This window comes from Buteo buteo, chromosome 16 (assembly GCF_964188355.1).
Source record: "Buteo buteo chromosome 16, bButBut1.hap1.1, whole genome shotgun sequence".
Taxonomy (NCBI): domain Eukaryota; kingdom Metazoa; phylum Chordata; class Aves; order Accipitriformes; family Accipitridae; genus Buteo; species Buteo buteo.
In genome coordinates, this window is record NC_134186.1 from 19,153,414 (window position 1) to 19,179,242 (window position 25,829).

Here is a 25,829-nt window from a genome sequence, read left to right on the forward strand (position 1 = left end):
ATATTGCTTGTACTGTGCAGAGATAGAGGAGGGTTTTCATTTCTGTTGACTCCTGTCTGAAAAGCTCCTCCAATCTCTAAGTTATTTTCACCCATGTCTAACATGGAAGATTTTTGAAACAGCATTTAGCTAAAAAGGGAAGCTGACATAGAAGTGTATGCCAACTTTTCAAATGCTAAATTACAAGTACTTTCTTGCCTCACTGCCACCTGTGAAGAATGTGGCTACACAGATAACCTAGAATTGGAAACATTAATCTGCAATACAGCTGCTCTTCACTAAATATTTAAGTAATTACAGAATTAGAAAGCTGAACCTGTATGATGGTTCAGTTTGTAAGCTTGTGGGGACATCTCTGTCCCTGACTTGTTAAGATAAGTTACCTCTTTTAGCAAAAACTTACTCTTCCTGGGCTTGGTGACAGATTGGGGTTTTCTTCCTGTACTACTATGTACCTGACACTCATTTTGTGAAGTAGTAGGACTCACTGGGCAAGGAAATACTTACCACTAATCACATTAGGGCAAGAACAGGAAACAAGGATACTCTGGGGAATCTGGGACCCAAGTGGACACGAAGAGGCTACACCTTCATGGATGATGTCATCTCTTCCAAGGAGCAATCCCTAGTCCCTGAGACAAGCAGTTCTATGACATTCATGCCCACTGTGCTACATTGCCATGCAGAGTGGTTGCCTATGTCTGTGGTGACAGCTGGGGTGTGGTTGGGAACTGGGACTATCTGGATTAAAAACAGCCAGGGTTCAGTCTCTAAATGAAAACATGGACACTCCAAAAAAAAAGAGCTAGGAAGGGTCAAAAACCTGAAGAGTGGACACTGGGGGCAGATAGGCAAGGAGAATGAGACAGGCCAGATATAACACAGATTAGAGAACCTGTGGTAGAAGTCAGTCCTCAGGGAAGAGACCCAGGAATTCATTAGTCTGTAGGGGAACACAGTGTGTTGTATACACTTCTACAGAACAGCAACACAGGCTCCTTGTGCAATAAAAGTTATCCAGAAAAATAAATGCAAATAATAGCATACTATGTATAACAGTGCCGAATCCAGAAGATCTAAGAAGTAGTCAGAAGATGATATATCTGGTTAAAGATACCTTTTATTGATAACAAGAATTAATTAAATGTATCTAAGAAATTATGAAATGTATAGAATATCATGATACCTAATATTAAACTTATTTAGGTGTGGACTTCTCTATAAGTTTGTGGAATGTTCAACAAGAGGCATAAATGTCCATCTTCATTTGTTTACTGTCCAAGAACAGTATCTGTGCTCCTAAATGGATTTCCAAAGCACATAGTTGCTCAGAACTGACCTTTGAAAATTCTAAATGAAATCTGCATGTGTATGCCAGTGTTTAGGTGTTACTGTTTAGCTTTGGAAAAAGCTCGTTGGAAGTTTAAGAAAATGGGAAATGCATCAAGTTAGAATCTTTTTCCTATTACCTCCTGTAGGAATCTGTAGTCTTTGTGAACTCATGTTTTTCTTCAGCAAATCTGCCAATAATTTTCAAGGAAACCAAAACCACTGTGTTAAGGTTCCAGGATTATCTGTTTCTGTTATTTTGGTTATTTTCCCTCTATATACAATTCTTTAAAAATTTGCATCTATACATGGTTAAAGAGGTTAGGTGGTGCATGCAGATATGCCCTCACTTGGACAGAGGACTAACATTCAAAATGCCTTGAAAGGCAAAGTGGTAAGAGAGAAATAACAATTCATAAAGACTGTTATATATTACAACAGAGAATATTATTTTTAAAAGTTATAGGCTTATGGTTTACCTTGCTGAATTCAACACAATTACAAAATGGAGCTCAGTTTACCTCCCACAATCTTCAGTTTTTCTCCAGAAAAGTGCCTTTTCCTGCTCCATGTTTCTCTTTTGTTCTTCATGTACCACTTGATGGATCCCTTGCCAGTCTCTTTAGTTACTAGAAGGCACTGAAAAGAATACAGATAATAGCGAGAAGGATTTCCTGGTCTCACTGCAATATCAAGGCACACTTTAGCCTTGATCAGCTATGGCAGGGAAGAAAACTTTCACTTTACCTTGAGAGCTGTAATCTCTGCTCCCCTTGTCACTGGCCACTGGAAAAAGCCCATGGCTGATACTCTTTTCTTCAGGCAGCGTCTCAGTTTATCTCATCACATTTTGCCAGGGTGGACATTTTTCCTGAAGCAGTAAAGAGAAATGTCTACTGCCTGCAAGCACCTTTCAGTGACATGTTTTCAAACAGTTAGGCAAAAAAGTATCAAGGAGGACGTGGGTTTTCAGGGGCTGCCAGGCAAGACAAACCACCCCCTTTCTGTGGCTCTGGTGACATGCTTATGTCCTGCTTCTGAAAGCTCTGCAGGTAATGATGAAACAGAAACCTATTTCTTCTGGCAGAGAGCAGTTAACCTTTGGAAATCTAACTTGTATATTACAACAGAGGCTTTGACTAATGGTACTTTGAGGGAGTCTTTGTGAACACAGACACAATGCAGTCAGTTAACTGTCTTCAACGCCAACATTGACAGACTCTTCTTGGTGGGGTACTAGAAGCCCCCTCTGGGCTCCTGAAGCAGCAACCCAACTCTCTGTGTCCTTACTCTAGTTACAGATATGTAGCTTTCCCCTAGTCAGTGCTTCTGGCAAGGAAATTGTTGCTCTTGCAAGAGTGGAAATGGGAAAACCTGCATTTCTCCAAACTTGTCTGGATACCCAGGAGTCAGGAGGACTCTTCTAACAGACTGCCAGCTGGACCAAGAATAATGAAGTTCCAAGGTTTAAACAGTGGTCTGCTCTGGCCATTCTTGATGTAAAAAGATACTTTTACTCCCCTCCCCTCCAGTTCAGTCCTCCCACTCTTTAATTTTTTAGTTCCCTTTCTTGGACTTCTACGGATTAAAACCAGAAAAGAAACAGCATCCCTTCCCCCACTTCAGATGAACACTTTTTCCTGCTTTTCTTGGCTGAGTGCTCCTTTCATACTCAGCGGGTATCCTTGGGATATCTCCCAAGGCAGGCTCTGCACAATGGCTCAGCACCAAGAAGTGTGGCTGTCTAGTGCCTAGCAACACTGACATGACCTCGAGTGGCTTAATTTTATAATTGCTGTCTCTTAGATAGTATGTGAACTCAAACCGGTCTCCAAGACTCATAACCACACCAAATCTCCTGAAAGGAGCAGACACTTTCACTGGCCTCAGTTCCCTTTCTGAAGATTCCGAGATATAGAGCCTGTTTTCTCTGTTTTTCATTCATGCAATAACAGGAAATCCCAGAGAGCAGAACAAGAGATTTCATTGTTTCCCAGAACTGGTAACACCTTGATGGCTAATTTGGTTTAGCACAAAATTAAGTAAAAGAACCCCAGAGAACCACCCCCCTCATTCAGCTGTATGGTCTTACTACTAAGCAGCAATTGCAAACTTACATTGACCTCAGTGGAGCCAAGATTTCATTCCAAACATATTATCAGTGCAGATGACTATCTGCCACTGTGCTGTGATCCATATTCTCAAATTCTTTCTAAGAGTTTGAAATCAGACATCACTTGCCACAAACATCTTCTGAGTAATGTCAATGCGGAACCACAGTGTTCTAAGGTAGTTGATGTCCTTCACAGTAACAGATTAGATTCACAATGTAGTTAATTTCCTGAACATACTAGTCATTTAGATACCTTAGCACTATTTCAAAAGCTGGCAACATAATACTTGAAATCATATAATTCATAAGTATTAGGGGAGCATATTCTGGTAGCTCTTCCAACTTCTGGCCAACGATTGAATAGTTTGGCAAACATCCTTCAGTTCTTCAGACACAGAGGACAAACACAGAATTTGGACAAGAATACACTTCCATTTCTTGGCCATGTCATGGTCTTTGCAGGGATAAAAATGCATCCAACTTATATGAAGTTCATCACAACATTTCCATAACATCTGTTCCATAGCATGGTGGTTGACCTTGGTTGGCCACCATGTGCCCAGCAAGCCACCCTATCACTCCCCTCCTCAGCAGGACCGGTGCGGGGGAGAAAATAAGATGGTAAAGAACTTGGGGGTCAAGATAAAGGCAGTTTAATAAAGCAAAAGCAAAAGCAAAGGCTGTGTGCAGAAGCAAAGAAAAAAAAGATTCATTTTCTACTTGCCATTAGCAGGCGATGTCCATTTACTTCCTCGGAAGTAGGGCTTCAGTATGCATAGCGGTTGCTCTGGAAGACAAACAAGGTACTAATGAATGCCCCCCACACCTCCTCCTTTCTCTTAGCTTTTATTGTTGAGCAGATGTCATATGGTATGGAATACCCCCATGGTCACTTTGGGTCAGCTGTTCTGGCTATGGCCCCTCCCAAGATCTTGTCCACACCCAGCCTACTGGCCTTTGGAGTTGAGAGGGGATGTTGAAGAGACAGCCTGATGCTGTGGGAGCACTGCTCAGCAGTAGCCAAAACACTGGTGTGTTATCAACACCTCTCTAGCTACAAATACAAGCACAGCACTATGAGGGCTTCTATGGGGAAAATTAACCCCATCCCAGCCAGACCTTGTACAGATAGGTTTGCCAGTTCTCTGGTCCTTTAAAATTGTGGAGGCAATGTTCAACATACAAACAAACTTTCAGTTACCTATATTGATTTGCTGCAAACAACTGATTGCCAGTTGCCATGATAAACGTTAGTATTTTCCTTTAAAGTTTGGTATTTGCCCCCTCTAATATGTGAAGGTGTTGACTCACAAACATAGGCAGATTTAACTGATGGTGACTTTCAGCTGCCTGTCTTTATGATTGCTCTTTGCTTCCCACAACAGGGAAATGGAATAATCCATCCAGCCATTTCTAAACTGTTCCACTATAAAATCAGGACTGATTTTGCTTATGTTATAGAATGTGGTGACTTGGGAGCATTTCTGTATGCAGTTCAACTGTCCCTGCAGCAGAGATGACAATCTTTGGAAGAAGCAAGTCATAAGCACTGGGAAGGCCTCCACTTCCAAGCTGAGTCCCGCTGTGCTGAATCCCACTGTGTCACTGTTGGGTGTTATCAGCTGTCTTCATTTCTATACAAGAATTTAACAGCATATTGTTTACGAATCTCAACAGAGGACTTAATTCCTCCAAAGACTTGGGATATGAATAATACCTCTCTGTGATAGGCCAATGGTGACAGTTATTCTTAGACTATTTACAACATACATTGGCATTGGAATTTAAAAAGCAGTGGACAAATGTTGAACTTACTTAGACTGTTCAATTGATAATTCAAAGTGAAATAAATTACCCGACCACTCTTGTCTAAAACATAAGAGATATACAACTGGACTATTGCAATTTAGGTTACATCAGTCCCTGAATGTAAACATGAACTAGGTCAAAACTGTTTTATAAAGAAGGTTTGCAACATTTTAACCAAATAATCTAAAGGTATGAATCTATAACTAAGGTTTTATAATTTGACTAAATCTAGTTTTCACATCTTGTTAAGCCTTAGTTTATTTAATGATGGAAAAAAGCCCCCACAATTAGGACTGGATCATCACTTTGTAATCTGCCCTGAACAAAGCAGTAACATGGAGTTGTCTGTGTCCCCAGACTAAGAAAACTGCTCCAGTCTTGCATCAGGTGAAACTGAAGGCTCTTTAGTGCAATGATCTTAGCAAATGATTGGGGAAAGTGAACCAAAGCCTCCTTTGTAGTTCTACAGAGCCTGCTTTACCTCTCTTACCTGTAGGATTAAGAGAAATAAAAGGAACACTTTATGCTCACTTATATCTCCATGTAGGGCCATGATATTAGACCTTAAGGAACTGTTAATTAACTGACAGACAAACCATCAAGACATCAAAGAAATGGTTGGTTCTTAACAGCTTTTGCATGACTGATAAGGCAGCTTGGGAATTAGAACGCACATCTCCCCCTGCCCATCCTCAAGTTCTAAACATAAGAGATGTTTTACTATTCATTTAAATAATAAATGAAGTTCTGGATCTATCTTTAATCAAAATTTAGCATCACATAGCTTATTTGGAAATATAAAGAGAACTGGGGGTCCGATTGATCCCACATGCATATTAGGAAGTACATAACATACTGCAAAGTTATAAAATACCTGCTGATTTCTATTTGTTTTAATATTAGGCAATATGTGTGCTTGATTAACATTCCAACTCAGTAAAAGCCCAATAAGTTCCCCGCAAGTTATGTAAGAATAATTTTGAAGTATTTCATGAGAGAAATTATTTTCCATTAAAGAAACTGGGACAATTCTAGATGCCTTCATATGTTAGCCAGCTAAAAATATTTTATCATAGGAACCACAAAACTTATCTCTAATGTTCAGGAATTCATCATTATTTCTTCAGTAAAGCATGTCATTCCTAATAATTCCATATTAAGTAAATGTACTACTGATTTTCATAATAAAAAAGTGCATACTTGGAACTAATTTGTAATTACATTGTGTTCTTTAGCATTTTGTTGAAGGTGGACTATTTTATAAGCTTTCATTGTTCATGAGGTTAAGTTAGCTTAATTTTCCCATCACATATAAATGTATCTTAATTTTTTTCTATTCATATGTTGAAGTCATGGGAATTAATCTTCCACAATCACATTCAAAGGAGGCTTACTCACATCTGCAGACAGAGACAATAAAAGGGACTGTAGCCATTCCCAATGCCATTACACATGGTCTGGCCCAACTCAGCCATGGGGCTTATGGCTTCAGTAGTAGGAATGGCTGAATTAAATGCATATCCACTCTTTCAGCAGTCTCAAATTGAAGACCGATCCTTTCAAAGATAAAACCAGAAGCAGCTCTCACTAATACAGCCATCTGTAGCTGAAGTAGAGAACACTACCTCCATTAAGCGCTTTCAGCTCCAGAGACTGTAAACTCCAAGAGAGGAAATGCATGTGAATAGGCCATCTCTCAAGAGTTTTTACAAGCAACCTGGGGGAATTCTGACAACTGCAGTACACCTATAAATTACTGTCACTGTTTGTGACAGCAGATAAGCACCAGTAACTCAATTTATAGTCCTGTCTCCAGCCTCTAGATCTCTCTTGGTTCCCCCACATCTCTGAATTCCTGTCAGCATCAACTTGGAAATGCCTCCATGTGATGTTACGTTCTGAGTGATTCTTGCTGCTCTCCTGGCAGCCTTGTCATCCTCTGCAGCTGGTTCCCTTCGCCTCTGCTCCAGAATCATTATCCAGCTCAACCCCTTTCTTGCTGAATGGAGTTTGCAAGCTTCCTACATCACACTGTGACAACTAAATCCACTTAGGACCATGAGTCAGATACATCCCACAACATGAAGTTCCAGTATTGCTTCATGCATCAGACATGTCCCTCCTGAATTGCAAGAGCAAGGGAGTTAATTGATTCATTTTTAATTTGGAATTCTCTTTCTAATCTAATTTTCAAAAGGTCATACTAAAAAAAATAATCAAAGATATGACTGGTGTTATGTAATGGGGTACGTTTGTTTCCCTCCCCTAAATAGCCTTTTAATTTCATTGGAATTAGTTGCATAAAGCAAGCTGGATTTAGCTCATGTTCTCCTTCCTGCAGATTTTTAGCTTTAAATTAGATATCTTGTGATTTTTTCCAGTGGGTATGAATATGAAAGACAACAAATAAGAGCTATTGAAGATACTTCAACAAGATCAATGAGATGGCAGGTAAATGTTGGGTTGAACAGGAAGAACTTATCATGAGGTGGTAGGCTGAGGAATTGTTTTCCAGAGGGCTGACTAGACCTCTGCTCCTGGGATTTCTAAAAGCAATTTCAATGCAGGAGCATGAGACTGAATGGGTGTCAGCAGTTAGGGGAACACATTACACATTTTTTGGAGTAAAGCTCTAGCATATTCTGCTATTTCTATCAAATGCTATTTGCTCTCTTAGTTTCCAGCTAATTAATTTTATTTAAAGATAAATAAAATGTTCCATGTTGCTTTGTTTTGCCATAGCTCTGTAATTGATCTGTTTGCTAAAATGGTGTTGCGTTAGGTATCAGTGAGATGTGGACTGTACTCCTTCAAACAGAAGGAGTACTGCTCACCATCTCATGATGTGAGAAAGAGGCATTATGAAGAAAATTAATTTTGGGGGAATAAGATGACCCAAGAGGCCTATTGTATTTTTATTTTTCATTACCTGGGTTTTTTTGTAATGTGTTCTCTCCTACAAATAGATACTTAACTGGATTTGGACCTACATTTAGCATTTGTGGACCTTATTTCCTTTACCTTCTCTGGCGAGATCAATGTTCTGCTGTGATTCACAGAGCTATGTGGATATGAAAGCAGTTTGAGAAAGAAGAGTTGTCTCGCAGGAGCTGAAGGAAGGAAAATGCCCAAATCTCACTGGAACCCTATGAGAGGTAAGTCCCATGCCTTTTGTTGAGCTGTTCTTTTTTTCTTCTGTTCCTTCAGAAAGGAATTTGTAGCCTCTTGGTGGATGGGAACCAGAAGGATTCAGGTATGACCTCTACCTCACAAACTGATGATTACTGGAATTTGGGAAGATATGCAGAGAAAGGGTGACTCAATACCTGCCTTGTTCTTATGCGCTTTATGTAAGCACCCATTAATTTTGCTTTAGTCATTGTATACTAACTATATAATATTGTTCAATGCTTATGTGACCAGCTCACTAGTTTTTATGATAAAACACTGCAATATTAATCTAAAACCAGAGTATAAATCAGAAAACAATGTAAAATTCACAATTATTTTCACTTGCAGAAATATTCACTGGAGCATAGAAATCAATGTGAAACCCTTAGGCAGGACCTTCCCTAAGTGATTTTGCAGGGCAAAGGAAGGAAAAAAAAAAAGCACTATATAGAACAGTTCGAATCTTGCAGATATATCACATGGATCCACATAGACCTTGGGGACATATTTTTGTGTAGAGTCCCTGTACCTGTGCACAGCACAGGGCCCTATGACCTGATTTGAGGAAGCCCGTATCTGAGGTGTGTGATTTGCTCGGCAAGTAACAACGGAGCTGTTATTTTTAAGAGAGATTTTCCCTATACTGAGGATGCTACAGAAGAATCATTGGGCCTATCAGTGTTTCTGCAGGGCTGGTGGAGGCTGCACTACTCTCCCACAGAACTGGAGTGATTAGTGGAAGGCATCACTGCTTCTGTTGGGCAAAAGAGTCACCAGATAGATCTAAGTCCTCTGTTATACCCCCTTTGAGACCATCTCTTTCCTTCACCATTCCCTCCAAATCATTATTTTTCTCTTCAAGGACTGAATTATGGCACCCTGCCTGTGTCCTTGTTAAGATCTCAGCTAGAAAAATGCTTTTGCTTGAGAAAATAACATCATGGGAAAGGCCATGGCAACACAAACACTTGTTTTGCCAGAACACATTTATACTGGATGGGTGGGTAGTTCAGATGGCCATGAACACTTAATAAAGCTCATTTTTCTAGTAATTCCCCAAGGCACTTCCTTCAAAAAAGCTGTTATAGAGAGACAGGCATTTCAGTGGAAACTGCCAGAATTAAACCAAATATGATTACCTTCTTTTCATAATTTTTTCCTGTCACCTTAGCAATCTAGGGAAGGCAATTTCTAGTGTAAATAAACTGGATCATATTATGCCTTTTGAACTCTTCAGTCTTTTCTAAGCTTTATTTTTGCATCCAAAATCCTAATAAGAGCCTGTAACACATTTACATTCCTACATTCTTGCCTCTGTTTTGTTGGGTACACAGTATTCCTTCTTCTTTTTTTTCTCTCTCCCTTTGGTAATATAATCATTCCACATTTTTCCAGATTTGGACAAACAGAAATGTTTTCAGCCTCAAGTTAGTGTTTAAACAACAACCAAAAAAGCACCTCTGGCCTTCAGGCACGGATTTAAAACATTAAACTGAATGCAGAAAGAAGCAATATGAAGTCTAGGATGAGGAAGTCAAAGCTGTCTAAGAAATTTCGCAGGTTTAGAGAATTTAAGGCCAGGATGAACCAACAGATCTCTTAGTTTGACTGCTGTTTGTCAAGGCCATTACATTTTACCCATTTATTACTACATTGGGATCCACAACTCTGTTCAACTGAAGCATTGCTTCCAGAAAAGTACTCTGCTTTGAAGCGAGAACATCAAAAGGTAGAAAATCAACAACTTCCCCAACACTGATTAATCATACACACTGTTAAAAAGCATGCCTAACTTCTCAACTGAATTTGCTGGCTTCACCTTACTGCCTTTGGTTCTAATTTTCCCCTCTTTCCACAATATTAAAGAGCCTTTATGTCCCTGATAACTTCACACAGAGAAATTATTTGTGAACTCATCTACTCACCCTTGGTCCATAGATCTGTTCAAACTGCACCATGGGGAGGAACATATGCTCCCCAAACTGCACCAATATATGCTCCCCAAACTGCTGTGCTGGATTTCATTCCACTTGTAGCACTAAGCTTTTCTTAGTAGGCTACGGCATTACCTCTTCCATTAGCCTCCATGGTATATACATGTCCTGGACCCTGGTTCTTTGCTCCCCCTTAACAGAAATAGACCCAACAATTGATCTGTCTCCAGTTTTCAGAATTGCAAGGGAACCCTAAGGCACTCTCTGCAAAACTATAGTTGGAATTACATTTTACACCTTAGGAAGTACCTAAGGTGGAAGGTATATCTACTATAACACACATTGCGTGTGTTTTTAAAACATTACTGCTCTTCATTTGGATAACACAAGAAATACAATGTGTATTTTCTTGACACATCCTAAATCATTTGTTACAAGTAGAAACGGTATGTCTGGAGTTATCTAGAAACCTCCTCTGAAAGCCGGAATCTCCCCTGTCCAGCTCACTTCCTCAGATCTCACTTCCTGCAACTAACTCAGACCTCCCATCCCATGTTTTAACTTCCATCCTATATAAAATCCTTCCATTTCTTTCTCTAGTACTTTTATGTGCTTGAGCCTTTTCCACTTTATATACCTGTTTATAGCACCTGGCTTCTTTGGGTTTTTTGTTGAAGTTTCACTCCCCTGCAGAAACATTTGGAGTAAAAGGTTCATCTGGCCTCCTTGACTAATTGTTTGGTCAAACTATAAGATTTAAAACAAAGGACTCCCTTTTATTCCTAATCTCAGACAGAAAGGCTTTCTTAGCAAATGTGTATACACATTCATACACAGGCATTAAAAACACACCTAACATTAAAAAACAGGTAAAAGTTTCCATTGCATAGATAACATTGCCTCAGTTATCACAACTAAGATTAATTCAATTTTTTTAATGAAGGTAATCTTTTATCAGCTCCTGAATTATGAAAATAAAAGAAGCAACACTTCTGTAAAATCACTTTAGCACCTGATCCTGCATGGATGGGCAAAATCCATCCATAAATTGTGTGGGAAGCAGAGAGACTAGGGGCACACCATCTCAGACAGTATCTCAGGGCAGGTCTGATAGGGTGGCTCTGCTTCCCTATTCTGTCCTTATTGTCTCTTGTTGCACAGCATGGGTCCTTGTCATTTCACCTGCTCAACAGCTTGTGCCATACGTGTAGAAACAACATAATTTTCCTTCAATCTATCACAGTATTTAACTCTGCTAGAAAGACAGAAGCGTCTGCCACAGGGAGGGAAACAAACAGCAAGTTGCTTTGTACTGTTCAAACCAGATAGATACTCAGACTGAAATGTCACAGAATTTGGCTTTGACATATTGTGAGTAAATGAAGCAAGTAATGAAAAGACTGGCAGAACAATGGCATGCAATGGAGAAAATACTGTCTTGGCATTGGGACCTACGTGAGGGATGTGTAAAGTCACTCTGCAGAGAAGGCTGAATTCAATGTTTAATGACTGCTTGCCTAAATTTAGGACTATATGATACACTTAATGTACAGCAAGATGCACACCGATATCAGCGGGGTACTGGCATTAAGATCAAGGGGATAAATTATCCTTCTGTAGTGTAGTAGCTAACTCAGGCTTACTACCATGATAGTTTCTCAGTTGAGAAACACTCCCATCTTAACTTTCGCTGTTATTTCTGCACTTTGATTTTTCTTCTTTACAGTTTTCCTTTTGCTGCTATTCATTCCCTTTCAGTCCCCTTTTCTGTCTTTTTCTTCCCTTCCCTTGGGGTTTTCCTCCCTGAAATAATTCCTCTTTCTTCTCATGCTTAATTCCTATTGCCTCCAATCAAAAAGTTTTAATAAGCATTCCAAGTCATGCCATTAGATTTTAGAGTTAACTGTTCAAAGACAACTAACGTCATTCAGAATATTATTTCAAGTTGTCTATTTGTAGAGTCTTGAAGAAAATGTTGCAGAACTTTACAATGAGTTCACGTTTAGAATATTGTAATGGATTTTTTTATCTCCAGGGAAAGTGATGGGTGTAACCACTGTAGCATAAGCTATTCCACAATAGTTGCTCTTAAATAACTAGTTGCAGCTTTTAGAGTGGCTCAGAAATAGCTTATGCCATGAAAGATGTATCAGTCAATTTTCTTGTGTAGACAAAAGCTTTTGTAAAAAGGACGGCTTGGCACATGATCTACTTTAATGTAAACTTAAAATTCTGGAGTAACTGGATATATCATGGGTTTCTGCAGTATATCATCTAGGGAAAATGGAAACACTTCACAGACTCAGATAGGTCTTTCTTGTGTCTTTTCTATGAACCACATTGTTGGCTCTTCTCTGTCCCTAATTGTTGTACTATGATTTTTCTGGACTCTGGCTTTTTGTTCTAATGATTAAACAAGACTAACATTTTTTGAGGTCATAGTGATAATATGATAGTCTCTTTGAAGGGATTCAGTAAACAGAATACTGCAATAATGCACTGTGCTATTATCAGAATCTTAATTTTAACTTTTGGCAATATCATCACTCAAGAACCTCTGACTGTTTTGAAAAACTTTAAATATATAGTGGGCAGAAGAACCACCAATGATAAGCAAAATAGATTTATAAAGCACAAGACTCACTCAGTTTCCTTTCTTGAGCACAATAGGCAATTACTAAAAGGAGTACAGCTGTTAAGTGATTCCTTTAAAGGACAGCATTCTTATTACATAGTCCCCCCTGTCTAAAATGGCCATCCAAAAGTAGCTTCCAAAATAACTAATATAATTCTGCCTCACTCTTGAGATTCCAGGTAAGCAACTGATTTTCAGTAGTTACTGTTGGCCACGCGGGATTCAACTCTTGAGAATAATTGACTCCAGCATTCTTAGGCACCTATGTGGAGATCAAAAGAAACCATTTTTTACAGTGTTTGCTTCTTCTCACAGACTATAAAGAATCTTAGAACACCAGCTTAGATTTAGACAACTATCTTTCAAACACCCAGTTAGGTCAGATAAGTTCCCATGCCGAAAGCCTGTCCTACCTTTGAATTACACATATGCTAGATTGCTAAATGGACATTAGGATTTAAGCAAATCACTGCATGCTACCTAAGAAAACCATACTATTAGACCAGACTTGGACAGGAAAAAAAAAAGAAAAAAAGGAGAATGATTATGGGACAACGACTTCTGACATGGACCCAGGAAGAGGTGGTTTGTCTCAGAAACATCAGTGGCTCTATCTCGTGTGACTCCTTTTGTCCCCTGTCCTACAACTCCCATGGCAGCAGAAGCTGTTATGTTGGCTCAGTCATAGACCCAGCTCTGCTTTGACCCCAGGTTTTTCTCCATAGGGCAGCAAAATTCTGTTTTGCCTATTTGTTGAGTAATTAATTGATCTGCACTCACCTTCTTAGGTTACATTAGGAGAACAAAGCCAGCCCAACTATTTAGACAATAACTATAAAAATCATGTTTCTTCTTCTCTGTAAGTTATCTATGGAGGCAGAAAATGACAAAGTGAAAATGTCATAAGGGAAATGACTGTGGATGACAAATGTTGAGCAATTATATCTGAGTTCACCATGAGAAATGATGAGGAAAAAATCGGTGTAAATTTTGTGCATGTTTGTCGTGTGCATGCATGTATGCTTGTTGATTACCAGCAAGGGAGATAACAGCCATTGGAGCTTGTTGCAGCATTTTGAGGAAAAAAGTAAGAAACCTGCAGTGTGGCCTCTTCCCAGCTTTCTGACCAACTCCAGAGCATTGCATCAAGTTTGATATGCCAGACTGCCAAAAAGACAATTCACAGAAGGAATGCCACAGTACACCCTGAAGCACCAGGCAGCAAAGCAGCACAGGTATCTGAAGGTTTTAAACGCCAAAAAGAAATGAAAATATATAACTAAAAATGATAATATGAAAGTGGCTGTGGCTAAGTATCAGATAAAACTTTTTGACTAGTCTTGGGCATCTCTAGTGATGTAATAGAAATCTCCACGTACAATTTTAACACTGTTAATTCTAGCATCAATAACTGTACAGTTTGTAAGAAACAAGAACTGTCAGGGATTAATATGAAAGACTATGAGCTGTTTTCCCTCTTTGACCATTGAGATCACACCTAGATCTTGCTCTTCCATAAAACTGTACATTTTTAATTTAAACACTAGGTGGCTCTGTTGGCTTTTTTAAGTACAGCATTTCCCAAGTCTGCAAGAGTTTTGAAAAGTAGATGGCATTCAGAGAGATGTGCTCCATTGACAGTCATTATGGACTATGTAACTTTTTCTAGCAGGGCCTATATATTGTGAATGATCACAATAATATAAATTTTAAATAAAATTTTAATAATATCTATTAAAAAAAAAATTGTCTTCAGCCTTTGGCCAACTTGGAACCGATAGCCAGCATAAGAGGCAAAAAGGCATTGGCTTTCAGTTTCTCTCCCGTGTTTTACCGAATTGTCACAGTTGGCAAAAGTTTTAAGTCGGTTTTAAGTTGTTGATATGCTCTTCCAATTCTTGAACCACTTTGCACCAGTCTGTGTTCTACTGGCACAAGAAAAACTCTCTCCTTTTTGTCTTGAGCTTGTTACAAGTAACTCAAGGCACTGCTAAGGCAGCTATGGATCCCCAAGTCATGTAAGCACCCCTTCTTTCCCACAATGCTGAAAAATGCTGAAAAATTGTCCTGAGGGATTATACTTGCATTCCATTCCTCCAAAGTGATCATCCCAGAGCTGGCTGGGCTGACTGGCAGTCAGATAGCTTCTTTTCAGAATAAGGGACCCAAACTAGCCTAATGTGGAAAACTGATTCCACATTATCAATCAGCAAAATTGACTAATTTCATTGGGGACTGTGAAAACATTTTATATGTCTTTCAGAGGTATTGCAGATTTACAGGCCTTTCTTCTCTAGTCTTTAGCCACAGTTAGCATACTTCCTCATGTCAGAAAAGAAATGGATGCATTTTTTTTCTTGGCAACCTTGCAACTATCACCCTGGACATAGCCGTAATGGTTATGCCTTTAACACTTTTTTATTCTTCCCTAGTGCACAATTTTCACCTGTAGAATTCATCACTGGAGTAATCCTTGCAAAGTATTTTGGCAATTGACAACAGCTGTATTTTGCATGAACAGATTCAGTACATTATGAACTGCCTAAGTGTATCTGGAAAAGCAAAGAGATAGAATGTATGTGAAGTTTACTCTTGCTCTTTTACCAAATGTCCAGTTTTGGTACCAGATTACTAAATGTTTGCATACAGCAAATTTGCCTTTCCCCACTGTTTTGGGGTAGCATACACATAACGGTTTAAAATTTATATTTCAATTACATGAAATAACAACACAATCTGAGTTTTGAAGAAGGACTAAATCAAATTGAAAAAAACAAAGTTGAAGAAATATCAATGTGATGGTCTCTTTTTTAATTATCTACTAATTTAAGTTCTAGATTCTTCTGATGCTTCTGTTTTGTAAACAAAAGGCTGTCAAAACTCAGAAACTGATTATTAGGGAAGCCAAACAATTAGTTTAACAGCTCTTTTTTTCTTCCACTTTTGTCCAGATCTGAGAAGACTGGCTGTTCCCCTACTCTCTGCTTATGCCCACTGGATCACACAGGAGATGACAGGTATAAGCCATTCAAACAGCTTACAAATCTAGCAGGTTACCTTTCACTTCATACTTTCTTCCATCTGCTCCAGTCTCTATTGACTGCCTGAGTCTCAAAGAGATTTGTCTACATCAGAGCTACTCCCTGTGGAAATTAATTCTTTTCAGCTGCATGATGTAGCAAAGAGTTTATTACATACAGAGACCTTCCCCATAGATCATTTGTCTTTCCATGGTAACACAATATGCCTGAGGATGGCAATCTGTGGCACATTCATTTGGCTTAATAGTGCATTGCTGTGACCTGTCTAAGCATCAGTTAGAGGATGTCTTTGCAGTATACCCGGGGGCAGACATGAGCTTACACTGGCTGTAGTCTTGACCAGCAAAAGCTAAGAGCTCAAAGAACTGTGCTATATCTGGTCGTACAATTTTTGGATCAAAGCTGGCTCACATCCCCCTGGCTCATAGTGCACAATGAAGCTGTAGAACAAGCTCACTACTATAGGATGTTGTGGACACCAAAATAGACACCGTTAAAACTGGAACCAGACTCATTCTTGGAAGACATTCACTGACTGATGACAATCAGTTAGGATAGTCCAGATTCATGGAGATTATACACCAATCCAGGTGAAGCACAACAGGAAAAGGATTCCTCTGCCTTTGACAACATCTAACTATCTACTAATGTTTTTGTTCATACTGGATTTTCCTTATAGGGCTGGCTGGGCATTAGCAACAACTGAAAAAGGAAAGGGGTATGAAGGTGTATGGTCAAAAATGTTTAAATAGGGAACCAGAGCAAAACCATGAGCAGAGCACCCCTGTACACCAATCCTTCAAGGTATCCATGGAATTCAAGGTCTTTCTGGGGACAAAAAAGGCTAAAGGGGAAAAAAACCAACATAAAACCAACCAACCCAATGCCCCCCCCCAACTTATCAGGGGCACTAAATCAAAAAGGAAAGGTATGTAGGAGTTGCAGGATCAAAAATAAGTATAGAGGTCATAGAGTAAGCATCAAGCACAGAAGCCCTGACAGCATCTACTACTCTGTGAAAGTATCCCAAGTGTACACCACCTGATGATGCCTTGCCTGCACATGAGAGGACAAGGGAACAGAAACAGGCCCCACTGTCTCTGGGATCTCTCTCCTAATACCTGCTAGAGACTGAGTTATGGGGCTCTTTTCTTTAGCCCCGATGGCACTTAAGTGACTTGGAAATCTATGTTTGCACACAGACATTGGAATCAGGTCCTCTGATTGTGGCAGCAGCTGAAACATAAAGCTTGAGATACACAGAACTTGATTTCCCTTTGTCCGTATTGGATCAAGTTTACTCTCTGCAATAACTATGAATCAGTAAAGTCTTCCTTAGACCCCAGAGAAGGGCAAAAACATGACTTAGGTATGTGTGCTGGTTTTTTTGAATAGAAGGGAACTTCTGCCAGGTCAGAGGAGAGACAGGAGTCTCACAAAATTGCCCGAGTGAGAAGTATGACAGCAGCGAACAGGTCAAGTCACTCTGGAACCAGAAAGAGATGCATCTCTAATAATGCAACCGCTGATTTTCCCTCCTCTTAATTTATACGCACTAATGGCACAAATAAAGAAGTCTCTGATAGGAATGAACGGTTATGTAAGGTGAAATCTGCATTCCTTGCGTAACTGCTGTTTACATAACGCCGGCGCGGCCACAGGCCGCAGGGAGGGCGGCGAGCTCCCGCCGCGGCCCCGCGCAGCCGCTGGTGCGGCGGAGCCCGGCCTCGGCGCTGGCCGGGCGGAGAGCGCGGCGGGGCCGGCTGCTGCGCGGCGGCAGGGCGACGCTGCCCTCTTGGCAAACCGCGGTGACAAAAAATAAAAGACGTTATTTCCCCACGGCCTGTAGGGTGGGGAAAAAGGATGGGAAATTTCACAGGCTGTAGCTTCCCATATCTAATATTTCAGATGAGCTTTAGGGAAAGAAGACGGGGACTTTCTAAGTCACTTTGCGTATCAGCATAGGCCTAACTATAGCATTTTTCACTCGGGCAGGTTGGATAAAAACAATCAAGCAGTTCTGCCCCAGGTGAAAGTTTAAGTTTCTACATGAAAATAAGAATGTCTTGGGTTGGATTTCTTGCCAACTATGCCTGCTTAGCACTAAACAAGCAATATAGAGGTTTATTTGGGCTGTAAGCGGACGCTTAGACCGAATTCCTGTGTACAAACGAGCTGGCGGCTTCGGAGGTTGCAGAGTTTCACTCACACTTGTAAAAGGAGACTTGTAAATTACGCTTATAAAACAAAGAGAAGACAGGAACACGGAAGACTGCAGTTCAGCAACACCTAGCCGAGTTTATTTAAGGCCATATAATGTTTCTGTGAGGTTATGACTAAACCATATCTTGCGTTTCCCAGTTTCTGGGCAGTTATGTGCTCCACCCACATCACACAGATATGTTATTTAGGAATGAAACTTCTGGCTTGAGGGCCAAATAATCCAGATGCAAACCCTTGTCACAGATCATCACAAAAACCTTAATGGTCATCTAAAAGTAATACAAATGCAGAACTGAGTATCACTTAATGGAACTATTTGCATTGCCACTGCAAACATAATATGTAAACCAATTCTAAACATACAGTTTAGATTCCAGTACTGATTTTTGCAGAAATCAAATAATTCAGAATATTCTTTATTTTAGGGTTTTCCAGAATAGACCACAGAGTTCCCCTTTGTGAGCTTTAATTACACCGTTTCATTATTTATCACGCACTGGCAGTGTCTAATTTATTAGACTGTTGCTTGCTGAATATTTTATTTTATGTGCATTCTGAGCAAATAATATTCCTCTGAAAACAAAGCTGAGTAAAACAGCATTGTACACCAGAGCGGTGGTTAAAAAGTATTTCATCTGCCTATCACATAACTGATATGAAATGTAATTTTCAGAAAATCCTCCTTTTTATAAATCAGATTAAAGGTCTTTCAGCTCCACGTACAGGTTTGTCTAATACAGTCAGATCTCTCCTTCTTAGAACAGTTGCAGAATTTCAGATAAATTAGGTATAATATCAGAGCAAGGCAGACTTCCATCAATGGTAAATACTTGCAAAGTCCAAGCTAAGTGGGTTTGAGATAAACCGGTTTTAAACTAGCATTTTTACATGGCTGTTGTGACAATGCAAGGCAGTTAGTCTATGCCAACAAAGAATCTGCCAACTGGCTGGAAAGAAAGCTTTCCAAATATCTGAATGACAGCTTACAATTCCAAACACACCAAAGGGTCCCATCTTGCTTGTAAACCTTTCTTGTGCAACAAAGTATTACAGTATATTCCATTTATAAACTCATGGAAAACTGCTGTTATTTCGGACTCAGATTATTAGGACTGTACAGATACTTTCCTAGTTTATTTTTAAAGCAGTGTCTGAACAGTCACATCCTCTTATAATTTCTATAGTTTTCGCACTACCATTTCAGTTTTTAAACAACCAGATTTACATTTGCACACTGTATTTTATTTTATAATAATATACTACAGGATAACTATACTCACAGGTATCCTTTCAGAAAGGAGAATGTCATTTGACTGAAAAAAAACAAGAAAAAGGATTCCAAACCTACTATCAGTTCTAATGTCAGTACAAGTAATTTCCAAAACATTTTGCATTTTATATAAGCATAGTTGTATCTTGTATATACGTACTCTGAACACCACAACTATCCAAGATGGGAGATTATGAAAAATTGGCCTAATCATAGTTTCTCCTCCTTGTTGCCCCTCTCACATACTTTCTCAAATAGCCTTGAGCAGTCTCCAAAGCCTAGAAAATTTGCTGCTTATATTTAGAGTAGGAATCAAACTTTTAGATTTACAAATTCTAGTTTAACTCAATACTGAGAAAGACCCAATCATCTGTATCAAGAGTTCTTAACTGGGTCTCATTCAAATAGACGACTGAAAACCCATATGCGCAATTAATTTCTACAAGCTTTTTGAAAAGCAGTGGATAAGATGCTTTTTGATTTGCTGACTTTATAAAACAGACAGATACTACTTGCTTTGTATAATTTCAATCACTCAGTGGAATAATTCTCTCCCTTTTTGAATGATTACAATTTTCATCTATTGTTTTGTTTAAAAAGTTGAATCATTCTTCCTTTCTAGTAGAGCATTTGATAATGAGATTAAATTATGTTTCACATTTGGCACAAACCTCCCCTCCAGCTTTTGGAGATTACTTTATTTAACTGTGTTTTTTTGCTGTTGGAACATCAGTTACACTTCTGTAAGTAAATGCACGTGGGCCAAGCATATCATTAACTGAACTGACTGAAGATCAGAAAAGTAAGTACTAGGTCTAATATTGCTTGTACGCCACTAATGGGTACGTTATAGATTGAAATATTTCATTTGATCCATTAGTTGTTTTGTTGTTATCAATATCACAGTCAGTAATATGAATCTATTAAAAAAAATGAATTCAAAATCCATTAGCTTTTAAGGCACTGTTCAAATGAAAGCAGTGTGTTATAACAACAACAAATGAGAGACCATTTCCTAATTTTGATGAATATGCATTCCAGCTTTAATCATCTCCCGGACAAGATTTGTCTGTTTCTAAAAATAAGTATTAATAATACAGATGTATATTTAGGGTTTTCTTTATTTTATTCCACTCCTCAGTAGATGTTGACATGCAAGCAAATCTTTAAAACTTTTATTGCATTTCCTTTCATTAAAATAGACTGATTGCAAAAGAGCAGTCCAAATACCACGTACACTGGAATAATCATGAGTTTACTACTGTCACCAAAAGAATAATCTCTAAAGTAGGGCTTAAAGAAAGTTAAAGGCATAATAGAAATACAGAGTTTAAAAAATAATATAAAGAAATGTAATCAGTTGTAACTTTGTGGTGAAAGGAAGGCAGTAACTTTTTTCTTGTATAAGATTAAGAAGATAAAAAGAAATACATTTTTACACAGTGTAAAATTTTCCTGAGAGAACTACGGCTCACTACACAAAAGAAGTGAACCAAAACCCACACAGCTTCAGGAAGTACTGACATTTTACAGTAGGAATCAGAACACTTAAAGTAACTCCAGACACTTGCACTAATCTTAATAAGGTGTACAAAGTATAGTTCACCCACAAACTGCACTGGCAGAAAGACTCCTTCATGGGCCAGATGGCAAGTGTTTAACATGGTGTTGACTGACATCACTGGGCTGTTCTAAGTCTGGACGCAAAATTTAATGCTTTATGTTTTACAGGTGCTAATGGAAGAGTACAACAACATCTACTATTGAAAATATGCTATTTCATTGTTGTCAGCTGAGTGTTACTTCTGTTTCCCGAAGATACATGTGAATTGTTCATTATGAGAGCAGAGATGGGACATGAAACTAGACCCACTAGTCGAATGTATGTTCTGAAAACAGTTTGTAAAATAACTGATCACAATAATTACTCCTGCAAAATGTGAGAGGACTTGAAGTATTTTCTTGTTAATTTATTACCATTACCCTATTCTTACAATCCATCCTGACGTTATTACAGATCTTGCAATAGTATTTTCTTAATGCTTCAATTACTATAGATGAATTTACTAAGTTATTATCTCAGTTTGCCTTTAAAGGTTTCCAACTTGTTACGAAAGGAGAGCTCACTTAAATAGTCATGGTCACCTAGAACAAGTGTCCTGTGTCCTTGTGGATTTGTACTCCAGTGCTCATAGAAGCTTTTTCTTTGTTAAGGCATTTTTAAGGTCTCCCTTTTGCATGAATTCTCTGGCCTTCATAAAGTGTGAACTCACACTGCAATGCTTTCTTCACTTGAGGCATACAGAGCTGCCTGTTTCCATGAAAGAAAACTGTAGAAACTCAGTTGCCTTTGAGACCGTTATTTTTTCACTGCAGTTGGTACAAAGCCAGTGATAGCATAAGAGGGAACTCTTCCAGTCTTTTGCATCCCATAGTTAGAAGAGAGATTAAATCAAGAGTGGAGGCAAGACCAATTTGCCAAGCTGAGAAAAGGAATCCAAGAAGCCATGGCATACCTGAGTCCAGCAGGTAGGGCACAATTATGATTAGAGGGCCACTAAGGAGCTCAAACTGCCAGGCAAACTCTGTGATGGGAAGCAGGCAAGTTTGGGCAAGTTCAGGCAGATGGTTGGGAGAAGGACATGGGAAACAGGAGAAAGGAAGCAGGACTAACAGATCAGCAATCAATGGGTGTACTAAATGGCCAGCAGCAACAGGTGTCCTTTACTCATATATCATGTGGGCAGGGCAACCGTGAGTCAGAGTTACAGACACTTACAGTATGTAGCTTCCTGGGTGGCAGATGGCTTGTCTGGGTGTAGCCTGGCAGCAGCTGATGAAGACAAGAGTTACTGTGGGAGAAACATGCACACACAGCATAAGCTTTTTCTTCCAAGCTAAGAAACAATGTCTATTATTTTTAGTAGTATTATTTTAAAATAAATTATATTTTTATGATTTTGGATGGCTGACTCATTTTCAAATGCTTTGGATTGGTACATGTCTCATACAACAGCTGTGGCCATAATTCTTAGCTTTTTTTACGAGCACATGAAGGTGATCATGTTGATACTAGCACAAGAGTGAAAATACCTAGTCGTCTTTGCAAACTTTTGCAACTCTTCTTTGCAACTCAAACTTCGTATGGTCACCTACTTTCTTTTCGCTTCCATTTCTTCACTATCTGTGTAGAGGAATTTCTGGAGCCAACCCCCCCGGCAGTTTATGAATGGAGCATTTCTTCATTTACCAAGTTGGGAGGACAGCACACTTGCCACAGAACTACCTGATCCCTCACACTTTTTGGGAAATCTACCCTTACCCTGCTTGTCTTTTTACACCAAGGACCTTGTTCTTCAGTCGCTACCTTCCTTCCCAGTGCTTCCCACCACTGTAGATAGTTTTATATTTAAATACCTTCAGATTAGACTCCAAAGTACTGTAAGCCCAAACTTACCACAAACGCCCCTAAACCTTTCAGCTTCAGGGCCCAGAATCTCTCAAAATAAGGTAAAATTATTATACATATTAAGATCCTCATTCCTGCCAAGTCATGCTTGTTTTGACCTTCAGTTATTTGTCTTGGGCTTTTTACCCGGGAAGATTTTTTATTTTTTGTTTTTTTTTTTTAGTATATACGAGCACCTGAACCACACCCGGTACATTGTTGAAAGCACTTCTGATAGGGATACATCGTCCACAAACTTACTTGTCGGGTGTCATCTTTGCACCAGCCTCCCGAGGTTCTGGTCTCGAACCAAAGTTTTCTGCATTAAAGCGCTTTTTGAGGAGGAGTTTTGAAATGAGCGCTTGCGAAGGCGGCACTCGTGAGGCGCCCCGCGCCGGCCACCCCGCGGCTGAGGAGGCCAGCTCAGGCAGGCTGAGGTGGGCCGGGGCCGGGCTGAGGCGGCGCGCCCCGGGTAGCTCCCTCCCACGCCGGCGAGGAGACGCGTGACAGCGCGACTTCTGTCTAGAAGCCGCCGAAGGGGAAGGGGAAGGAAGGGGCCGGCGCGGCGGACGAAGCCTTCCCCTCGGATCCTCTAGCTCCCGCTGAGGCCGCGGCCCCGAGGCGGGGAGGCGCCGTCCCTGTCCCTGCCCCCGCCAGTCCCGTCGCCGCAGGTGCAGCCGCGGGACGAGCGGCGCCGGACAGTGCCCGAAACGGCTGCCGCGTCCCGAGAGAAACAGCTCCCGCCGCCCCGAGCGGGCGTCTCCTCAGCAAGGTACGGACAGGGCGCGCGCCCCTGCCCGCCCCACTCCGCCCCGTCCCGTCAGGGCGACCGTTAACGGCCCCCCGCGCCGCTCGCCCCCCGCGTCAGGGCTGGGCGGAGCGGGGCGGGGCAGCCCCCCCCTCGCCCCGCCGGACCCGCGGGCAGGGAGGCGGGGGTCGCTCCTGTGGCTGGCGCTTCGCCCGGCGGGAGGCTGCAAACCGCCCCCCCCCCCCCGCCCGCCTCAGCGCCCTCCTTCCGTCTGCCCCCGGCCCCACCTGCTGCGGAGCCGCCCCGGGCCGCGATGCTGCCGCCCAGGAGGCAGCTGGCCGGCCTGGCGGGGCCGGGGGCGCGGCGAGCGGGCTCCTCCGCCCGGGGGCCGCGGCGGCCATAAAGGGCCGGGGAAGCGGCGGCGCGGCACTGCGGTACCAGGGCGGCCGGCCGGCGGGTGAATGCGGCAGAGGGGAGCGGCGGCGGCATCTGGCGGGAGCAGCTCCTCCCTCCGCCTCCTCCGCCGGCGGCTTCCGACAGAGTCTTTCCAGCCGGCGGGAGCGCAGGTGGCGTGGCCCTGCCCTGCCCCAACATGGCTTTCCCCGGGGCGCTAGGTAAGTCCCGAGGCAGGAGGCAGCGCCGTGCTGGGCTTGGCCCGCTGTGGTGGTGACCTTGGCCGCAGCCCCGGCGGGGACGGACCCCGGGCTGCCACCTCCGGGGCTCCTGCGGCGGGAGCGCCCGCCGCCCGGCCCGGCCCGGGCCTGGCCCCACCTGCTCGCGGCGGCGGGATGCGGCTCCCCGCGGTGCCAGCTGACCGCCCGCGGGGGGTCGGAGGCGGCGGGGGCTGCTGTTTTCATGGCGTGTGCTCATTACACAGTCAGTCCCATTAAATTCTTGGTCAATACTTGCTTTTTAAATAGTCATTCCATCATGTCTTTTATGCAGCGTGTTTCAAGGGAAATAGCTTGCTTTCCTTCCAGAAAGGTGCAGAACTAAAGAGCAACCAAAGCAGTTGCTCTGTGAGAGAGAGGTATTTAGGAAAAGAGCATTTTTGCTGGTTGGCATTCGTACCCTCTCCCCATCCCATTAAGATGTCTAGTTGTCACTCTCCCAGGCACTCACCTTGGGTAAAGGACAGCACTTCTGTAGAAGGATACTGGATGCAAGATCCCCATCCGTCTTCCAGTTCGGGATGGCACAGTTTGCATGAGTATCGCATGAAGTGCCTCACAACAATTTTGGGTTTATTGAACTCATTTTGGTGACATAAGCTAGTAAGTGATGTGGGTGAACCTACCTTTCAAAATGTTTTGTGCATTAGTCTCTCATTTGCTTTAGTGGAGAACATGAGATCAGGTTCTGTAAGAGAGAAAAAAACCACCCTTTGGTCTCAGTAGAGGATCACGCTTGTACCTATATATTCTGACTCTTCACTATCTTATTGTAATGATATGAAATGCAGTATAGTTTCTCATGCAGTCCTACTGCATTTCTGTTTCTGACCACAATTCTCTAAGAAAAAGTTCATTTGTACTAGGAAAATGCTCAGCCAATGATAAGCATACAAACAATTGATTTTTCCTGTTCTAGTCAGCTAGTACTGAAAATACTTTAATTGCTGATTTAGCAGCAGAAGAAACATTATTATTCCACATTTCACTATTATTACTAGTACTCTTACTGTAGTCGAGTAACTATAAAGGCTGTTCTTGCTTGGCTGAAGTGGCCCAAAAGGCCCTTCTTGCTGGCAGCTGTATGTATGGCAGTTACTGTTGCTGACAACTGCGTTCATTGAGGTCAGTGGAAAGACTCCCATGACTTCATTGAGGTTTGAAGTTGAGAAACCAAATCTAAGTTTGGATGCTTCTGGGACAACGTAGTGCATTGTCATTGAATCATTCAGCTAAAAATGTATGTATTTTTATATTTCTTGTGTAGTTATACTTGATTTTATGAAGACTTAATACTAACTGTGAAACAAATACTATCCAGGCAGAAAAACTGCATAGAGTCAGATCCACAGTTCTTTAAAAGCAGTGATGTTTTTCCACTGGGCTGTGAGTTGGTTCTTACAAAATAAGAATGAAGAATAACGTAGATGATGACTA

The 25,829-nt window shown here is 41.1% G+C and overlaps 1 protein-coding gene and 1 long non-coding RNA gene across 6 annotated transcripts in view; one reads left to right on the forward strand and one right to left on the reverse strand.

Annotated features, from left to right (window-relative positions):
- Positions 1–1,192: 1,192 nt before the first annotated feature.
- On the reverse strand, positions 1,193–24,107 carry LOC142040331 (uncharacterized). Of its 2 annotated transcripts, none has more exons than XR_012653173.1 (5): positions 24,009–24,107; positions 22,305–22,377; positions 4,167–4,229; positions 2,077–2,200; positions 1,193–1,968 (listed from the first exon to the last, which is right to left on the reverse strand). It is a non-coding gene; the product is annotated as an uncharacterized LOC142040331 (long non-coding RNA). The 2 variants fall into 2 exon arrangements; XR_012653172.1 differs by lacking the exon at positions 24,009–24,107 and adding an exon at positions 23,235–23,365.
- The window catches only part of AMPD3 (adenosine monophosphate deaminase 3), a 34,356-nt gene continuing 31,970 nt past the window's right edge, over positions 23,444–25,829 (forward strand). For 3 of the 4 annotated variants that reach the window (XM_075048074.1, XM_075048072.1, XM_075048075.1), the window contains exon 1: positions 23,945–24,335. Coding sequence is in view for 2 of the 4 variants with exons in the window: in XM_075048072.1 (XP_074904173.1) it covers positions 24,314–24,335 (22 nt within the window). In the remaining 2 variants the exon portion in view is untranslated. Of the gene's footprint in view, positions 23,746–23,944; positions 24,336–25,829 lie in introns of those variants that run through there. The other variant, XM_075048073.1, reaches the window with a different exon arrangement.